The following is a 19,276-nucleotide window of genomic DNA, read 5'->3' on the forward strand; positions in this document are numbered from 1 at the left end:
ATACTAGAAAGGGTTCAGTGAAGAAATGCCAACTAAATCCTGCGGGCTGAGTTCGCCTGATGCTGCTCGGTGGCATTTTCAGCACCAATGGGCAGTGGACAGCTCCTGTAGCGTTAAAAACTGTGACGTGTGTGTGTTTACTTGTTGTTGTCACTTCTTCAGGACATTTTCTACCTTAAACACTGACCTTGTAGGGACCAGTAAACCTCCTGGGGACCAGAGCCCAGTCCTGATGAGGCTGAACATCATTTCTGAGCTCCTGGTTGATGTTAGTTAAGATGTAAACTGTGGTTAAGTTAAGGTTATGAATTAATCATGGTTAAGGATAGAGATCAGGATTTAGTTAATCTGTTCACAATGAATGGAAGTCAATGCAAAGTGTTTATAGGGATAGCAGCACAAATGTGTGTGTGCATGTGTGTGTGGTCCAGGTATTACTAATGATGTGGGGACAAATATCAAGTCCCCATTATGTCAATCGTTACATTTTAAGGTGAATATGTGTTTTAGGTTTAGGGCTAGTTTACATACAGGGTTAGCTTAGGTTTTGGTTAAGGTTGAGTTTAGGTTGAAGTTAGGGTCAGGAGCATTAGGCAAGTACTTACAATGGTTAAAGTTAAGTAAGTTTCCTGGAAATCAACATAATGTCCTCTGAAGTCATGGAGACACAGCTGTGTGTGTGTTTGTGAGAGAGAGAGAGAGAGAGAGAGAGAGAGAGAGAGAGAGAGAGAGAGAGAGAGAGAGCGTGTGTAAAAGGATGATGATGGGGAACACACATCTGGCTGTAAACCCGTATCCAGATGCTGATGATGATGATGATGATGCAGTGATCCAGGCTTCGTGACCATGGCAACAAAGGATGCAATAACTTATCCCCGCAACAGCCCCCCTCCCCAAAACCTCACCCCCATCCCCAACATATTTAAGATGATGTCGCGTGCCAGAGCACCCCCCCCCCCCCCCCCAGCCTCCTCTAACGCAGTGATAATAACGGCAGCATTTTAAATGAGGAGCCTGAGGAGGCCCAAGTTCACACAACATCTCACAGCGGCCGACCATCGAGGCGGAGTCAGGCTGGAGGAGCAGGAATCGATCGGCTCACATGCAGTCTCCCGCAAAACCCATCCGAGTCCCGCACACCGTGCAGATAACGCGGGGAGTGAGGATAAAAGCCGAGCTGTGTGGTTACCGTGCACCGGGCTGCAGCTGAGCACCGTGGGCACCGACAGCTGCACAATGAAAGCCCAGAGTCATGCTGCTGCTGCTGCTGCTGCTGCTGCGGGGGAACTGTCAGCACACGATGGAGAGAGAACCGAGACTCCAACACTGCTGCACCCAGACATGAGGCGAGGAGCGCCCGTGTGAGCCCTACCTGTCTCCAGGTGCAGAGAGATCCGAGCCTCGGTGATGTAAGGCGTGTCGCTCTTGGAGCGGACCCTCCGGATCGGTCTGCGGTCCACCTCCTCCTCCGGGGCCGCCGCCATGATCCGCCAGCCGGGCAGCGTCCACAGGGGAGACCGAACCGGCGGGACTGAGGGAGGCTCGGCGCCGCGGCAGCCGCTCGTGCACACTCACCGGGCAGACGGTGTGGGAGGGGGGAGGGGTGGTGGGCTATTGTGATGGTGAAGGAGGGAGAGAGAGAGAGAGGAAGAGACAGAGAGGGGGAGAGATAGAAGGGGGGGAGAGAGACAGAGACACACACAGAGAGAGAGAGAGAGAGAGAAAGAAAAGAGACAGAGAGAGAGATAGGGGGAGAGACAGAGAGGGAGCGAGGGGGAGAGAAAGAGAGAGAGACAGAGAGATGAGCTCCTGTCTTTTCCTGTAAATCAGTTCCACCTGCTCAAGTTCCAGAGCTGTAGCCAATGTCACATCACTCACAGCTTTAAATGATCTTTATAAATAAAAAGCTGCAATGACTCGATTATTTGTTCGACTAAGAAACACTTAATCATGAATCACAAACTATTTTGGAAATTTAAATTTCCTGCTTCTCAAATGTATGGTTTTCTGCTTTATTTGTTTCATACTACTTAACATAATTTGAATTTCACCCTAACCAACACAACCCTAACCCAGATTTGTAGAGTTGCAATATAGAGAAAGTTGGTTAAGATTGATTTTGATGAATGAGCCAATTAAAACTAAAAATCAATGATTGGTGCCTCAGGCATATTTATATATTTATTTTTCAACTTTTATAATTATAAAACTTTACACTTGTAAACTGTTGGGTAAATGGTGAAGGTGTCTCTTTAATATTCTGATATGTTGTAGAGTAAATGATGGCCGAGGTAACAATCATCAGAATAAAGAGAATACTCATTAGATGCTGCTTAGCTTTACACGTTCACCAGAATGTTTGAAGTTCATCACTGTGAGACGGGACCTTGAAGCACAGACTTGAATTTTTATGAAGCCAGGTTCTAGTTCCCACAGCTGCAGGCCCACAAATCACTTCTGTTATATTTATACTGAAAATCAAAAAGGTTTAATAAAATACTTTGAAGTTACAGGAAACTTTGCCCCGTACTTGTGCAGGTTTCTCCCACCTCCATTAAATCCCTCTGAATGCAATATTTAATGTGAGTATAACCTCTAACTACATGTTCTTATTGTTAGTGCAGAAAACATACACTGACATGTTAAGTTATGTTTTACTTAATGATCTTAAAATGCAATTTAAACTGTACTTGACTCATAGAAAAGTTTGGGCAGGTTCAGTGACTCATCATTTCACTAAAGAGGATCCAATTAAATATGTATTTATCTGTATAATTAATGAATAACCAATGTAAGTGCTGACCTTTCCACAAGCCACACTCTTCTTTCTTTTGTTTCTACAGAAAAATCGCATCAACATAAAATGAGATTTGTATGTTTCGGTTTTTTTTTTAAGCATGTGTTGTATTTTATTCTTTCGAACAAATGAAATCTATATTTCTGTGTGTGGAGTTAGAGCTCTCTCTGCTGGTCTCACGTTGTTTCATGGACTGAGTTTATTTACCTCGTTGCTTCTTCCTGATTGGTTCATAGCCCCCCCACGAGCCAAACCAATCCACCAATGAGACGAGCCCAACCCTGAGACTGAACTTCCTGGTTCCTCCACGTCCTGTGGTTCCAGCTGGGCTCCGTCTAATAACAGGTAGTTTAGAAGTCAACACTCGCATTTTAAACAGCAGGACCCGGCTATTTACTGGGAGTTTGAACAACCAGTGGCGACCCGGGCTGTCACCGCGACGAGAAGCTGCTGGAGCCGCTTTCGGTCGCTGCTTCCTCTGGATACCAGAGCCAGTTAGCTTGTTAGCTCAATGCTAGCATAACAAATACAGGGTGTGTTTACTTCTTCAGAGAAAGGCTCGTACTTCACATGTTAGCTTGTTAGCTTAATACTAGCATAACAACAACAACAACAGAGGAAGGTTCTTACTTCACATGTTTGCGTCAGGAAACAAAAACCATCGTGACACGAGCGAATAACTGAATCGATCACAGTTGAATTGTTGTGATGAGCAGGTACAGTTGAATGGCAGGTTAGCTGTATGCTAACTGACGTGACCTCTGAGTGTAATAAAGCTACGTTGACCTTTTATGAGATTAAAACCGTTTTCTGACTCTCTCCTGATCTCGTCTTTGTCAGACTGAAGCTGTTAAAGATAAAATACTCATACAAGATACAAGACTCACTGCTGCCTCCTCAAAGCTGGAATAATTGATTCTGCTGCACAACCAAACACTTTCATCACATGTTCCAAGTTTCCTGTTTGTTCCTTGGTCCTAATAAAGTTGACACCAGGAGGTTTACATTCTTCTACCATCGTGAAAGTGTGTCTTCAGTCCCACATTCTTCTGCAGTGGCTCCGACACCAACTAAATAAAGTGCACCTGGTTTGCAGGTCTTTTAAAAAAAAAAAGTTAAATTATTTCTATTGATTAACTGTTGGTCTTCATTATTATTTAATTCATCTAATGGTTTTTATTCAAGTCTTTTTAATTGATACCAGCAGTTTGCAGGTATGAGTGAATTGACTAGATATTATCTAACTCACATCATATATTTGTTTATTCATGTCTTATGTTTTATCTTTTTATATCATCCACATTGTTTTGTTGCTGCAGCTTCCTTGTTACCTTACGTATAATCTGGACTGAATCATGCCACTTAAATAAAGGAGGTTTTTTTTTGCTATATCCACATAAGAACTGTGGCATATTCTTCTTGATGCTTTAAACAATTTACCTGCAATGATCAATGTGTACAAATTATTCATCTTCCTAAACCATAAAACTGTCAACTTTTGTCTTTGAAGAAAAATATCTTCAGCTTCTGTGTCCAAGTGTTTAATTTGTCTTCTCCAGTTGCCACAACTTGATGATTCTGCGACAGTTCCCCGGTAGAGCCATAATCACCTCTCACCTGAATGTCCGTCTGAGAAAACCCTTGGCCAGCCAAGACATGGCCAGACCCAGTTCAGGTAAACATGCATCCACTTCCTCTTTCTGAAAAGGGATTAATAAGAGCATCATCATAACTGTCATTTTCCATGTTTCCTGTTTCTGGTTTTAATGGTCAGACTTGGCTGCGTTCAGGGAGATTTTCTCCAAAACCAAGAAAGTCGCCATCCTGACCGGAGCAGGGGTGAGTGCTGAGAGTGGAGTCCCCACCTTCAGAGGAGCAGGAGGCTACTGGAGGAAATGGCAAGCACAGGTTGGCACGCACTTCACCTTTGACCCTGTCAAAACAAGTTTTTAAGTATAACTTATTGTGTGCTGCAATGTGTAGGTGCATTTATTTGAATCTTTGCCACTATGCATTATCCAAACTCAAAATGGCTGTTAAATTTTTTTCACAGCAAGAGATGGTTTATTTCTTGAGATATTTTCTGTTGCCTTGTCCATGTGTGAGTAATTTTAATGAAACTATTCAGTCTGCATGAATCACCGTCCTGCTCCTTTCCTCTGTGCCAGGACCTCGCCACTCCGGAGGCCTTCTCTCGGAATCCCTCACGTGTTTGGGAGTTTTATCACTACCGCCGCGAAGTCATGCTCACAAAGAATCCCAACCCCGCTCACCTGGCCATCGCAGAGTGTGAGGACCGACTGGCAAAGCAAGGACGAGAAGTAACTGTCATCACTCAGAACATTGACCAGCTCCATCGCCGCGCTGGATCCAAGAACATCCTGGAACTCCACGGTGAGAAGAAAAGAACATTTCAGTTATGCATTCATAACTTTTCTTGTACTGAAATAAGAATCAATAAATTCAGCTTCTGAATTTTGAGGTTAATTTTCTATCTTCAGTGAAACAAGTCGATATTCCAGCACTTATCTGTCTCTTGTGTCGTGTTTGTAAAACCAGGTAGTCTGTTCAGAACCCGCTGTATGAGCTGTGGTCATGAGGCAGCTAATTACAAGAGCCCCATCTGTGAGGCGCTGGCTGGTAAAGGGTAAGAGCTTAGTCTGGTGTCGTTCGGTGAATTCCCCAGTTTTCCTCCACAGTATGAAAATGTGTTGTGAGAGATACTGATCACATTCATCTGATCTGAAAATGCCAGAGAAAACAGGCGGATGGTGTCTGTCAGGTGTCAGAGAGCTGAATAACAATTGAGAAAATCTGTGACTAATGAAATGTCAGTTTCAAAGCCGCTCCGTCACTTATCTGACATTTCAAATTGATGCTTGTGACAAATGTCCTACTGGTGAATTACATCCCAGTTGCAAGAATAAATGAAGTCATCTGCTGGATTTTGAAATGAACATCAGACATTATCGTGTCTTTTTTAAATGTATTGACACAGACTGTGCCGTCAATTTATACAGTGCTGTAAACTCACTGTGTTACATTAAAACGCTCGAAGGAATAGAGCTGTGAGGACTCACTTTCTTAGTATTTATATTGTCCTTCTAGCTTTGTGATATTTTTAGAGTTTTTTAATGTTTAATTACTTTTTGTATTAAAAACCAGATGAATAATCAAATCTTACCTAAAAATACATATAGTACATAAATATATCTGAAATGTGCACGTGCACTTATTTAGTTTAGGAAACATTCATATCAGAAATCAGGAACAGCTGTGTTAAGTGACATAAGTGAGTGAAATTGTGAATTTAGGTGTAATTTAATTAACCTGTTGATCAAACTTCCTGTTCAGAGCTCCAGACCCAGAAACACACGACGCCCAGATCCCTGTTCAGCAGCTGCCCAGGTACAAATACACCCGTGTTCTGATGTAGTGCTTCTTTTCAAATGAGGTCATCTAGTTTGATGGTGTGTGTCTGTGTGTGTGTGTCTGTGTTCGTTTGTGTGTTTCAGGTGTGAGCAGACAGGTTGTCACGGTCTCCTGAGACCAGCTGTGGTTTGGTTTGGTGAAACGCTGGACTCTGACATCCTCACCGGTGCAGAGAAGGTGCTGGACAGCTGTGACCTGTGCCTCGTGGTGAGTGTGTAAGACTCTCGCCTCACTGTCTTGTCAGCGTTGCATCTTTCACGATACAAAGAAAAAAAAACAAACAGTTGCACGTTGTTTCCAAGATGTAAACAATATGTCCACAAACATCCATTTCGACTTACCCAGCATTGATTGGAAGTTCAATGTGCGTCATAACGTTTCGTAGAAAAGATTCACCGTCAACGTCTAGACTGCCAAGAAGAAATCAGTGCTTACAGCCGGATGTCATGTTTCCATCACTGCTGATCGAAGCTGATAAAAACCTGTGTCCACTGCAGAGTCATTTTACCTGGAAGTGAAGAATGATTTCATCCATCCCACTGCACATTAAAGACAGATGTTAGTGGTTTTTTGAAACAGTGGAAAAAGGGACTTCACCGCACTCATAGTTGTTTGATAGTTTTCAGTTGTATTATAAATGTTTGACTCTCTCAAACAGAATGAAAATCCATGTCAGTGTCAGAAGCAGGGAGCAGATGGAGGAAGCTGACGTAACAAATCGCCACTTGTTACAACTCTGACAAATCCGAGTGCAGGAAGGAAAATATCTTTCATACTTTCCTTTAGGCTGTCCTGATACAGTTTGTCATGAGTTGTAGATGTTTATAATTCTGGATCGCATATTTTTCTTTCTGTTAAATATAGTATTTTAGAAAAGTTATGGCATCATCACCCTTAAGTGAATACTTCATCTCTGGAAATAAAGTAATAAAGGTTATTTGTGTGGTCTCACTTCTCAGTTTACATTTAATTTAACATTTGTTTTCCTCTGCAGGTTGGTACTTCATCAGTCGTGTATCCAGCGGCCATGTTTGCTCCTCAGGTGGCAGCCCGCGGCGTCCCTGTGGCCGAATTTAACATGGAGGACACACCGGCCACCATGCGCTTCAAGTGCGTTTCTTTTTGCTTTCAAATACATGTAACGTCTCAACATCCTCATGTCACAGAGACAAACATTTCTCTCCATGTTTTGTGTTTCAGGTTCCACTTCCACGGCCCCTGTGGGACCACGTTACCCGCCGCACTCGCACGCCACGAGACGGAACCAAATTAAAAGTGAAGGGTGTAACACTGCAGGACTTTGTTGGTAAAATGTGTTGGACATGTGGAAAAATAAGAAGAGATCATGAAATTATAAGACAAAAGCTGTTTGATTAAAGCTGCAACAGAAATGAGATGTGCAATAACTTACACCTGCAGAATCTGTTTAGGTTCATGAAGATTTCAAATGCTTTTTTAATCTGTCAGGAAATGACAAGAAAAACTGCTGTAACTTAAAAATATACAGTTGTACACGCAGATGTTTTTGATGCCAAATCACACAAAGCTGCTAACAGTTATTAATTTAAAATTTAATTGTTTAATTGTTTTATTTGCTTAGGTCAAAAGACATTAAAGCAAATGCTGTCACTCCTCCAGCATATTGAATGTCAGACAGTGGGGGGCAGTGTTTAGCTGCTACTGAGTTCTTTTTCACAGGACGTGTGGGCTCAGCCTGGGATGTGTGGGGTGTTTGAGTTGATTCGATTTCTGGACCGTTACTCAGCTTCAGTTAAACCAGAGGAAACTGAGACTGAGCATCTCTGACAGTCACAAGGAAAAGAGTTTCAATCTGAAGGTTTTGTTTCCTCGTATGTAAAGTGATTGGAGCAGTTTTGCTGATGGGACTTGAAGTCTAATTGAATAAATGAAAGCTTTTGTAAACTGAAGGATGTCTTGTGAATGTGTGTGTGTTCAAATACTGCGTTTTAGCAAATGATGCAACAGGATTAATTCATTTTACTGCAGTGCAAAGTGGTGATGATGTGATGAGAGAACTGTGCACAATACTGGTCAATGCTGTTTTTAATTGTTGGCTGTAAAACATTTAAATAAGTCATTTACTCCGACATTAGAAGCTGGAATTAAACACGTAATGTTTTGCTACTGAACAGGTTGAGTTGCAAGAAATATAAGACAAAAGATCCAACGGGTGAATCCTTCTTGGGCCAACCTATCCCAGGATTCATAGAGCACCAGCGACGAGAGCTGTGCAACTGAACACATTGTAAAATAATAGTATTAAGAACATCGATTAGAAGAAACCATTTGTAACATAATTAAAAAAGTGTATCAATGTTTAAAGTATTTATACATAGAAAATATCTAGTATTGTATATAATATTCATTTGTACCAGATGCACTGATCTTCCCTCTGTTTGATCATTCACTAAAACACAAGGTCACCATGACCTTGACCTTTGGCCTCTGACCAACAGAGTCTCATCAGTTTATCCTTCAGTCCAAGTGAATTTGAAGAAGTTGTGTTCCTGAGACATAACATGACGACACTGCTCTGCTCCACAGACACGTCAGCACAAACACACACTGTGCACAGGTCCTGCTCTGTTTACACTCAGGTGTGGAGGATGTCAGCTGAGGTTATTAATATTTGGCTAATCTGACGGCGACATTCACATTAGCCTCTAAAAATCCATCCACCTCACTCCCCCTCCCATCTTTTCCTCGGTGCCGTTCTCCCTCCCTCCGCTCTCATCTGATCATCTGCGTTTGAGACGTCACGCAATCCTTCCCGCCCGCCCTCCATCTCTCCGCCGCCCGGCTACGCCTCCATCACCTGCTCATTAGAGAGAGGATGATGGTCCGACGGTCCCCCATGACTCCGCTCCACAAATAACAGAGCCAATTTCCCGGCTGTTAGGCGGCGATTTCACACCAATCTGGGCTGCGCTGCCCAGCTCGCCCTGTCAAAGCGAGAGAGAGCGTATGAGCGAGACAGAAATAAGGTGGAAAAGCAAAGCATGGGAAGAGAGAAATGTAGGTCAGAGTGTGATGTGTCTGAAAATACAAGGCCTCTATGTTGATAGCACACCGCCCTCATCAGTCAGCAGATGTACAGAGTAACTCCGTACATTCCCTCAACGACTGCACACAGATACTATCCTGAGCTACTTTATGAGACGGTTCACATTTTAATGACATGGTTCGACACATTTATTTGCTTCCTGGAGGAGAATTAGTTTTCTTCAAACATTTCGACCTGAAAACCTCAAAACATCTGGTGTGAAAGGTTCCTTGCACCAAAACGTAGTCCAGTTGAGGTCGTCTGGGTTCAGTCTGTTTATCTATTTACGACTTTTGATCATTCTGCAAGATGAGACATTTTAAACAATACAAGAAGAACTAGATCGGTATGTAGAGCACACGCCTATTCCAAGTTCAATCAACCTGCAACATATATTTCACACCATCATCAGAATGACTCTTTTTCATCAAGGTCCATGAATTAATTCCACGGAAAAACTGTAAAAATGCTGAAAAACGCTCATGACAAACATCTTGCAATGTTTAAGAAAGTGTATTGATAACAGTAAATCTTGGATCTGCCCCAAAAATTATTTTTCATAAACAAACGCCGTCTACAAACCGGTCAGAGTCAAGTATAGGTAGACACAGCCTACGTAGGTGATGACGACAGGACGTACGTATGTCAGACTAAATTCTTTCGTCTCTAAATTACAACGCGAAACCAAAACTAACCCGATCAAATGGAAACAAAGGAGCAAACACATGAAGTTTGTTTCAGACTCACAGATCAGAAAACGTCTTCAGTTTTCATTTTTCTTTCCAAGTTGACGCCTAACCTTTCCTATCAGGTAATCCTGCTGTTCTTCATGAAATGTAAACTCCAGAAAATGGAAGACATCTAAAAACAGCTAAGGTAAACAAGATGTGAGATGGATCATGAAACTCTGACGAGCTGCTCCAATTATCACCCGAAACTTAAATTTACTCACATTTGTAACAAACACAAGCTTGAACCATCTGAATAATTTTAAAGGTCCTAAAATAATCACATAAAAATCCTTCAGGTACCAGAAAAGCATTTATAAATGTCTCCCCCCTCCCCCGTCAGTCAGTAGCTGAAGGAAACCAGAGTGACTTCCTTTCTAAAACGATGGCGAGTGGTCGCTCAGCAAGTGTTGCAATAAAGAGGAGAATCACAGCATCCTCTCCTCTGCAGCCAAGGCCGGAGCGAGGTTACGGGAAATATCTCCATCAATGTCACTGTGTCACCAGCAACCACGTCAGTCCGGTTATATCCCTTCCCCGTTGCAGCTCCATCTCGCCACCGCTTTTATGAGCTGTGCGCCCACATGTGACCTCTGACGGACAGGGGCTCGTGTTTGTCCCTGCGTCGGCCTGACTCGGGGGACGGGGAGCGGTGCAGCTGATTTCCCAGAAGTTCCCCCGGCTTTATTTTACGCAAACATTTGAAAATATTTTACGAGTATTTGTTCAGAATTATCACCTCGGGCCACATGTTTGACTTTCTGTATTTCTGTTGCCGTTAGGGTCGTTTAGAGGAGAGAAAAAAAGATGCAAAGTAACAGTGGAGCGTGAATAACGCTGTGGGAATCAGTGTGTATTGAGGAATATTTAAAAAGCAAATGACTGCACAGAGGATTTTTGTCCTATTTTCATGAGTGTCAATGTCCATATGCCCACATCCCCGAGGATGTAGCTCATGCCAACACCTGGGGTTACCTAATTGACCAGCTTGATTAAATGTACAGTGTGTGTGTGTGTGTGTGTGTGTGTGTGTGTGTGTGTGTGTGTGTGTGTGTGTGTGTGTGTGTGTGTGTGTGTGAGTATGAATAGTTTGTCTCTCCAAAACTTCTTCTTCAACCGACAGAAATTCCAATTAGAGAATATCTCCCCACGTCTGTGCAAACTGGAGCATCATATTTTATTCATTCGTTTGGCAAACTGTGAAAGTGAATTAACTTTCAGCCAAAGACGCACAGCTCGCCATCCACCAACATACCTGCAACTCTCAGAGCTATCGATTTTTAATTCAATCCCAGGAAAAGGTATAGTTTATTCATTCAGGGGGGGAAACAGAAAACACTTCAGAGGATCTGCAGTGTGAGAGTGTAGAATAATACGACTGTGGTTTCTCTTCTCGAGTGAGAAAGAAGTTGAAGTATGGATCTACTTGAAAACTTCAGTCTTTAATTAACAAATAAAGTGATCAGTCCATGTTTGTGTGCATGTATTTATAGACACGCAGGTTTTACAGTAAAAAACTCTGCGTTTGGTGCTAACAGGGCAACAGCTCACCTTCCAAATGTCCCTAGTTTCCAAAAATGTCCTCTTCCTCCAAAAAGTCTTTACATTCTTAAAATATCTTGTTGAAATGTCCTCATTTTGAAAAATGTCTTTACATTGCAAAAATGTAATGTTCCAGAGTTGATGCCACTTTCCAAACCCTTACTTTAAAAACATGTCCTCAAGTTCTACATTTGTTCTCAGTGACTTTTCAAAAATGTCTTCACATATATATATATATATATATATATATATATATATACATATATATATACTTTATATACACTTTGCAAAGTGTCCTTAATTTTCTAATACACTTTTAAAACTGTCCCCAGTTTCAATATCAACCTCACTTTCAAGGTCTAATAATCAAATTGGTCGTCTATTAATCACATTTACACACCCACACACACGCAGACACACACAGGCACCCTGTTTACTGGCTCCACCATGGTAGAGTCGAGTGCTAATGTGTTGCTGTGGGAACCAAGACGTGTGCGACGCCTGCAGCGCTGCTACTGTACACACACTGCCCACCTCATCTCTCACTGTTTAGCAATACAAGGGTCTCATGGGCCTCCGCAGGTACGCTCAAGCACAACTTTGTCAACTTTACATGGACTAAGAAAAAAACTGCTTTACATGATCGGTAGTTTTAAGGACAGAGAATTTATTGAACTGAGCTCTTCTGAGTTTTTTAGCCTGTTATAGTTCATTGTTTTAACAACAAACAGCAGAAGCACACAGAAACATTCATCAGCCGGAAAGTCAGATACTCATGCTCTGCAGGAGGTGGAGACCAAAGGAAGGTTTAGTGCTGAGATATGGCTGCGTGACATTTGTTATGGGTTGTTTTCCACCATTACACTCTTCATAAAATAAAACAAGCTTTTCCTCGACAGTGTCTTTACTCTACAGGGTCAGACAGTCGATCTCGACATTAGTCATAACTTTAAAAATTCAGGATGTTTCTGTCACCTTTAGGCCTTTCTGCCCCCTGGTGGCCAAAAAACAATTTCTGCAGCTTTAAAAGTTCTGTTCATCAGTGACAATATTTCCATTGTTTTGTTTATGTAGCAACAATTATCCTCTGTGTGTGTGTGTGTGTGTGTGTGTGTGTGTGTGTGTGTGTGTGTGTGTGTGTGTGTATGTGTGTGTGTGTGTGTGTGTGTGTGTGTGTGTGTGTGTGCTGGAGTAGAACAGTGTTGTTTAACAAGCTTAGCAGGATCAGGTGCTGAGTAATCTTTTGTAATGAGGCTCACAGTGGTGTGTGTTTGTGTGTGTGTGTATACATGAGTGCTAAATTTCTATCTCGAATTTCAATTTCTTTCTAAAGTGACACCCCTCCACTCGTCCTGCATCACCCTCTGCTGCTGTGTGTGTGTGTGTGTGTGTGTGTGTGTGTGTGTGTGTGTGTGTGTGTGTTATATTGTCTCCATGTATGTGTTTGCGTGCGAACATGCATGAATCTCTGCTTCCCCTCTGCGTTGCATGGGCTGCAGGGTTTTACTGAATTAAGATGACTGAAGCTGGTGCTCTTCCCAATCGCCCCAGATTGGGCTTTTGGAGTGAAAATCCTCCAGGGAAGCACTAATCCCTGACTGTCGGGAGCAATTTTTATTCCGTAAGCAAACCTTTCTCCCTCTATCTCTCTCTTGCTTGCTCCCTCGCTCTATTTATAGCCCTCTTAAGCTGCTCTGTGTGCCACTGTTTACATTTACAGCCCCTACTCTTTAGATTAAGAGCCCCCCTCCTCTATCTGCCACTCGGTTCCCCTGGTTCCCCGGCAAAAGAGTTAAAAGCAGGAAATCTCTATTGACCACTACGCTCACATGAGGCCGGGGACGAGATGGACAGATAGACAGATTATGAGGAGGGGAGTGAGACAGATATAGGAGGTGGAGAGAAGAGGAAGGAAGACAAAGACGAGGGAGATGTGAAGTGACAAGCAGATCGGAATGTGTATTCCAGGCGGCCGGGCGAGCTGTCTGTGTTAGAGATGGAGACAGAGAGGAGGAGGAAGAGGAGGAAGAGGAGGAAGTGTTTTGAAAGAAGAATGAGAGTCTTGTTTAGAGAGACAGAGAAGTGAAGATAGAGATGATGCAAGATTACTCAAACTTGAAGTTTGTTCTTTTCTACCTTCATTTTAACTGAACAGAAAAACGGAGCAGAACAAATCAAACTCATCTAACTTTGATTTAACAACCTGTGGAAGATCATGACAGAATGATATATCATCTCTGGAATATATTTATAGATAAAAACACCTCACAAATATATAGTTTCATATTTGCAAAAGGCTAACTCCACAAATTGACTGGCCACAGAGGGAATGTGGTGTTTTGGTGAATATTTGTGGCCTCAGAACAAAGTGATGTGTTTTTCTTTCCGTGACAGTGAAGATCAATGGTACAGAGGAACAAAATATATATAAGACACTTTGGTTTTACAAACAAGAGATTTCTACAGGTTGTGTTGAGAACCTATGATGAATGTCACTATTCTTCCTAAAAATAGACTTCACTTCCGTGACTGCACCGTTTTTAACATTGTTCCACCACACGTCTGTTTGTCTCGTTCCTGAAACCTTCCTGTTTGCCTCTGCGGAGGTCAGCTTGCCCCCCACAGCTGAGAAGTAGCAGTTTAAGGCAGCAGCTAACATTTAGCTCATTATGTAAATGCTAATCATCGGTTGTAGCACAGACCCCGGGGCTTCAGAGACGCTCACATGCAACTAAGGCTGGAAGAACCAGCTCGCTGCATTAAACATTCTACTGCATAAACAAACCGATTTGTGGACGAGGAGGCTTCGCTGTGCAGATCTGTCGGTTCTGCTCCGTGCTCGCAGTAAAGCAGCAGTGATGTGAACGAGTTAATGTGATGGAGCAGCATCGTCCTCTGTGTATTTTACACTCAGATGAGGCACGCTGCCACTTGTGTTTCCTGCCCAGTGTCAATAACGTAATCAGACGTGGGGCTCACAGCTGCGCTACTTGCATGTGTGTGTGTGTGTGTGTGTGTGTAGTATTTGGACAGTGCTGGCTCTGTCTTCCAGCACATTGGATTTGAAGTGGAACAGTGAAGAGATGAAGCTGCAGGACTTTCGGTGGCAGTTTTGTTAAGATTGATTGAACAGGAACATTAAAGCCGACTGAACCGTCACATTGTAGTTGAGCCACTGTTCCTCCAACATGGACTCAAAACCTCACAGCACTACGTTTAGTCTCATCTGAGAGAGACACGTCCGTCCTCTGCATTGAAGTTACGACTAAATTTGTTTGTTGAGTTTCATGTAGGATTTTTTCTTTGGTTTTGTCTCCTTTAAATATTTGACTGTGGCTATTGTAGATCTAAAGACGACAAAGTTTGAGAGAGACAACAACAAATGAAGTAAAACCAGAAGCTCATCACCTTGTGCCTCATCGTGATGTTCACCACAGGGTTAATCGTCAGGGTTGTGTGTATGAACAAGTCTGTACATCAGCAGTGAATCTTCATTAAGCCTCCACTCATTAGCTCCTCCTCCACTAGCTGAGAGCTCTGATCTGCAAACATTGATTGGAATCAATAATTCACACCAGCGCTTTAATAGTTGATGTGTGGAGCGATAATCTGTTGGGGATAAGTGCTAGTGCACACACACACACACACACACACACACACACACACACACACACACACACACACACACACACAGTCAGAGTATCCCCATGAGGACGATGGGTCCTAACAAGGCCGGTGTTTAAACCGAAAAAGTTTTCAAAGATGTACAAAAACACACGTACACACGCTCACACACACACACACACACACAGGTGATAATGAGTATTTTATGTCTCTGTGGTTTCAGAGTGTCACTGAGTCACTGCTGAATATTTGATGTGTCAGGTTGATTGTGAAGTCGACCTCTGGCCGCGGTCACCGACGGTTGCTCTGTCTCTCGGCCGCTATTGATCAGACCATTGTCCACCTGCTTCTCCCTCATCTGAAAATAATGAAACTATTGAGCCGCGCTCACACTGAACAGGGAGCACGAGAGAAAATACTCTTAACTCGTGTTAACAGCAGGACGACGAGGGCTGACGCTTTAATTACAGCCTTCAGTGTTTAATTAATTTCCCTGAGCGTGGATGTTTGCTGAAGAAAAAAATGGTCATTTGAATCATTAGTTATCCTGCGTCTCTGTTGACTCAGGACTCTTTCACACCTTGTTTGGAGCTTCAGACTTTTCAGTTTACTCTGAATCAGATCTCAGGATCACTCAGGAAGAGTTGGACAGAGCTGCTAAGAAGAGGAATGGCATATTTAGGTAACTGATTTCTATGAGTGAGTTTAATTTGGTGCAGGGCCTTAGTGGAGAGAGGAGCTCTAGAGATGTTCTACTTATAATCAATGACCCAGCAGCCTCAAGTACATATTTATATCTTTTTTAAGTCGACAGTCAACACGTTGAGATTTGATCTGAGGAAACATTTTAATCTTCCTCTGACTCACCTTTGGGATCCATTCTCAATGTTTAGCAGCCGTGAAGCAGCGCTGGTGCGTCGAGAGGCGTGAACACATCATGTTTATACACTAGACATCTGCAGCTCTGTCGCGCCTGAGCAGACAAACAGAAGCAGAAATACTGAGAACCCAGACTGAATTCACTTTACTCTTCATGCTGCAGCCACACGAGCCGAGCACACACCCCGCCGTGTGACGGAGACAATTGTTGTGTGAGCAAAATCCATTTACCTTTTTTTTTTACTCCTGCGCTGTATTCCACCAGGATGACCTTAATCCTACTTTGCAGTCCGCAGTGACTCGACATGCTCCTCCTAAAAGCAGCGGCATGGAAGAAAGTCATTAGGTCGATGGCAGCTGCTCTACAGGGAGTCATAATTGTCATCATCTGCCGTATGGTGAAGTATTATTCAGTCGCTGCGGCTCGGAGGTGTCTGCAGATTTAAACGCTTCCTTTTTAAAATTTTCTATCAAAACTGTTGATTCTTCTTGCAACTTTGTCAGATTGTCACATAACTTTGTCCTTTATCACCTTTATTCTTTTTCTTGTGGCTTAACATCCTGATTTTATCCTTCATTTAGATTCACCCTGAATTGTATCCATTGAGGTTCGCATCCATTTTTTAATCGTGTTCATGTAAAATTCCCTCTCAAGCACTGGGGATGGAAATTCATGAAAAACACAGACGGTCTGCGAGACTTTTCTCTTTTTATAAAGACGCAACTGGTGCCGTATGAAAGGGTTGTGGAAATGTATGCATTTGCGCAAGTAGGTGCCGTGTGAGTGTGTGTGTGTGTGTACGCAGACTGACAGTGCACATGTGTGCATGTGCATTTTTGTGTGTATTTAAATGATAGTTGCATCGGAAATGTTTTTCAGCTTCCCTGCAACATCTCTTGCTGAGGGAGATGAGAGGAGCTGACACACAGAATTAAAAATATCTCTCAATAACACTCCCACACACACACACACACACACATACACTTTTATCACCCAAGAGGCCACACACACACACACACACACACACACACACACACACACACACACACACACACACACGACACACACTTTTATCACACAGCCTTTTTTGCGTCTCTCTCATCTTTTCACTTCCCCTCTTGTGCATATGGATGCATATATAAAATCTGCTGCTTGTTCTGAGCTTTTAAAAGACATTAAAGCAACAGTGAAGAAGCTTGAAAGAGCTTTTGATGCTTTAACTAGAATTTCAACCTTTCAAGGTTTTTGCATTTTCTTACAAATTAAACATATTTGCATCATGTGAAGCTGTGAGCATATCTCCTTTGGTGTTTGCAGAGCGATTATTTGGACAATATGATTCACAGGGTCCTTCAGCGGCCGCATAAATCCTCAGCATTAATGCATGAGAGCTGGTTTATGTGCTCTTCTCTTGTGCGTCTTCCACAGGGGAAGCATGGAGCTAATTGTGTTTGTATGAATGGCGGCGAGCAGGTTTATTCATGAATGCAAACAACATTGAAACAGCAGCAGCAGCTTCCTCAGCCCCGGTGGAGGGCTCCTATTCATGAATGTGCTGAAGAGCCCAGTCTGCTCGGTTCCCATTTATCTGTCTCTGTGTCTCCCTGCCAGCTGGCTCCTACCACACACACACACACACACACACACACACACACACACACACACACACACACACACACACACACACACACACACACACACACACACACACACACACTCACACACTGGGTCCGTGACTAGGAAATCACCTGGCTGTGATTTTGGGAACAGGGCACCCAACAAATCAAAGCTGAAATCTCGGGGTCACCTGGTTTGAGGCTGCACTGGACTTGCTCTGACATTTTCAAAGTTTATTATGAATTTAGTGGCACACACACACACACACACACACACACACACACACACACACACACACACACACACACACACACACACACACAGACAGACAGCCCACCGCTTCCACACCCACCTCCTCTGTGTTTTTGCAGCGGTTGGTGGGAACGTTTGTGCGGTTCCGTCACCTCTGAAGCTTTCATCTGCACCCCCACGTCCTTCATGTCGGAGCCTCAATTTGGAGAAATGTCAGTGAGCACAATGAGCTGGCGGGGCAGGGCGCTGTGTCACGGCGCCGCAGACAGATTCAAACACATCGGCAGCACTCATCATCATCTCGAACCACCTGAGAGAGGGTCAGGGAAAGAGAGAGGGGGAGAGCAACATGAGAAGAGGGGAGACAAAAGATGGAGTGAGGGAGCCAGGGTGTCAGATTGGGAAACACCTCAGCAGCAACTGCTAGCCTCGCTGCCTCTGTTGCCATGGCAACGGGGGGACTGTCAGGGATGGTCCAAAAATCTGCAGCTGTCACTTTACTTCGTGTGTGTGTGTGTGTATGTATGTGTGTGTGTGTGTGTGTGTGTGTGTGTGTGTGTGTGTGTGTGTGTGTGTGTGAACAGGAAAAGACGAGCACCGCTGGATGAGACACTGATGAGGAGATTCTTCCCAAACAACAGAGCAGTTAAAGTGCTGCAGCGTGGACAAGTTTGTTTATACAGCGACTTTAGTGCGTGTCTGAAAACAGAGAGAGGACTCTGTTGCGTTTACTGCACATTAATAATGGTCCATGAAAAGGTTTATAGCAAAGTTTGGAGTTTGAATGTGTCTCCTCTAAATGCTGCGATCTCGATTGTGATTTCAAAGACGCCAGATAATGACCACAAAGTAGCTGAGTGTGTGCGTGTAGCTGCGTTTTGTTTAGACGCTGCTTCACAATGCCTCCTCATTGACGAGCCAGCGCATTGACGTCCACACAGATTGCAGCAATCTGAGGCACATGAGCAACAAAAAACAAGGTCATGGGTCAGAGTGCAGATAAATAACACCTGAATTTGTCCAGAGCTAAAGAGGAGCTGCTTCAGATTTTAAAAGCCTGTTATTTCTGGCTTCCTGTCTGATCAGGCAATTAAGACCAACGTAAAGCTGTGAGGAGGCAACATCACACAACAAACACGTTTCTGTAGGTAATGAGCTAATGACGCAGGATTTTGACATCCTGCTATTTCTGGATGATGAAAAGGGCAAAGTCAGCAGCTGCCAGAAGACCCTGGACCCCAAGTTTACTATTATTTTGTATTGATTTGTGTAACTGTAATTTTTCTTTGGGAATGTACACAACCAGAACACAACAGAAACTCTTCCTTTCTACTTTGTTT

General features: G+C 43.2%; 2 protein-coding genes and 1 long non-coding RNA gene across 7 annotated transcripts in view; 1 reads left to right on the top strand and 2 right to left on the bottom strand.

Annotated features, from left to right (window-relative positions):
- The window catches only part of phactr1 (phosphatase and actin regulator 1), a 24,404-nt gene extending 21,262 nt beyond the window's left edge, over positions 1-3,142 (bottom strand). The window contains exons 1-2 of the mRNA XM_020102580.2: positions 3,005-3,142; positions 1,373-1,611 (exon numbers count right to left, since the gene is read on the bottom strand). Of these exons, the coding sequence (XP_019958139.1) occupies positions 1,373-1,484 (112 nt within the window). The 5' untranslated portion in view covers positions 1,485-1,611; positions 3,005-3,142. The remainder of the gene's footprint in view (positions 1-1,372; positions 1,612-3,004) is intronic.
- Positions 3,026-8,157, top strand: LOC109639223 (NAD-dependent protein deacylase sirtuin-5, mitochondrial). 2 transcript variants are annotated; one of them, XM_020102581.2, is made up of 9 exons: positions 3,026-3,142; positions 4,357-4,472; positions 4,572-4,705; positions 4,966-5,191; positions 5,357-5,444; positions 6,152-6,205; positions 6,313-6,436; positions 7,224-7,339; positions 7,430-8,157. In XM_020102581.2, exons 2-9 carry the CDS (start codon positions 4,370-4,372, stop codon positions 7,500-7,502), a joined length of 918 nt encoding a protein of 305 aa, XP_019958140.2. In that variant the 5' UTR covers positions 3,026-3,142; positions 4,357-4,369; the 3' UTR covers positions 7,503-8,157. The 2 variants fall into 2 exon arrangements, with proteins under 2 accessions (XP_019958140.2, XP_019958143.2); XM_020102584.2 differs by having other exon boundaries at positions 3,086-3,330.
- LOC138407036 (uncharacterized) overlaps positions 6,361-19,276 on the bottom strand; it is a 30,969-nt gene continuing 18,053 nt past the window's right edge. For 2 of the 4 annotated variants that reach the window (XR_011240454.1, XR_011240453.1), the window contains exons 2-5: positions 18,037-18,246; positions 16,298-16,380; positions 16,055-16,160; positions 12,884-15,105 (exon numbers count right to left, since the gene is read on the bottom strand). This is a non-coding gene — a long non-coding RNA (uncharacterized lncRNA). Of the gene's footprint in view, positions 6,482-7,511; positions 9,193-12,883; positions 15,106-16,054; positions 16,161-16,297; positions 16,381-18,036; positions 18,247-19,276 lie in introns of those variants that run through there. The other 2 variants (XR_011240455.1, XR_011240460.1) reach the window with 2 other exon arrangements.

Source organism: Paralichthys olivaceus, chromosome 3, assembly GCF_024713975.1.
Source record: "Paralichthys olivaceus isolate ysfri-2021 chromosome 3, ASM2471397v2, whole genome shotgun sequence".
Classification (NCBI taxonomy): domain Eukaryota; kingdom Metazoa; phylum Chordata; class Actinopteri; order Pleuronectiformes; family Paralichthyidae; genus Paralichthys; species Paralichthys olivaceus.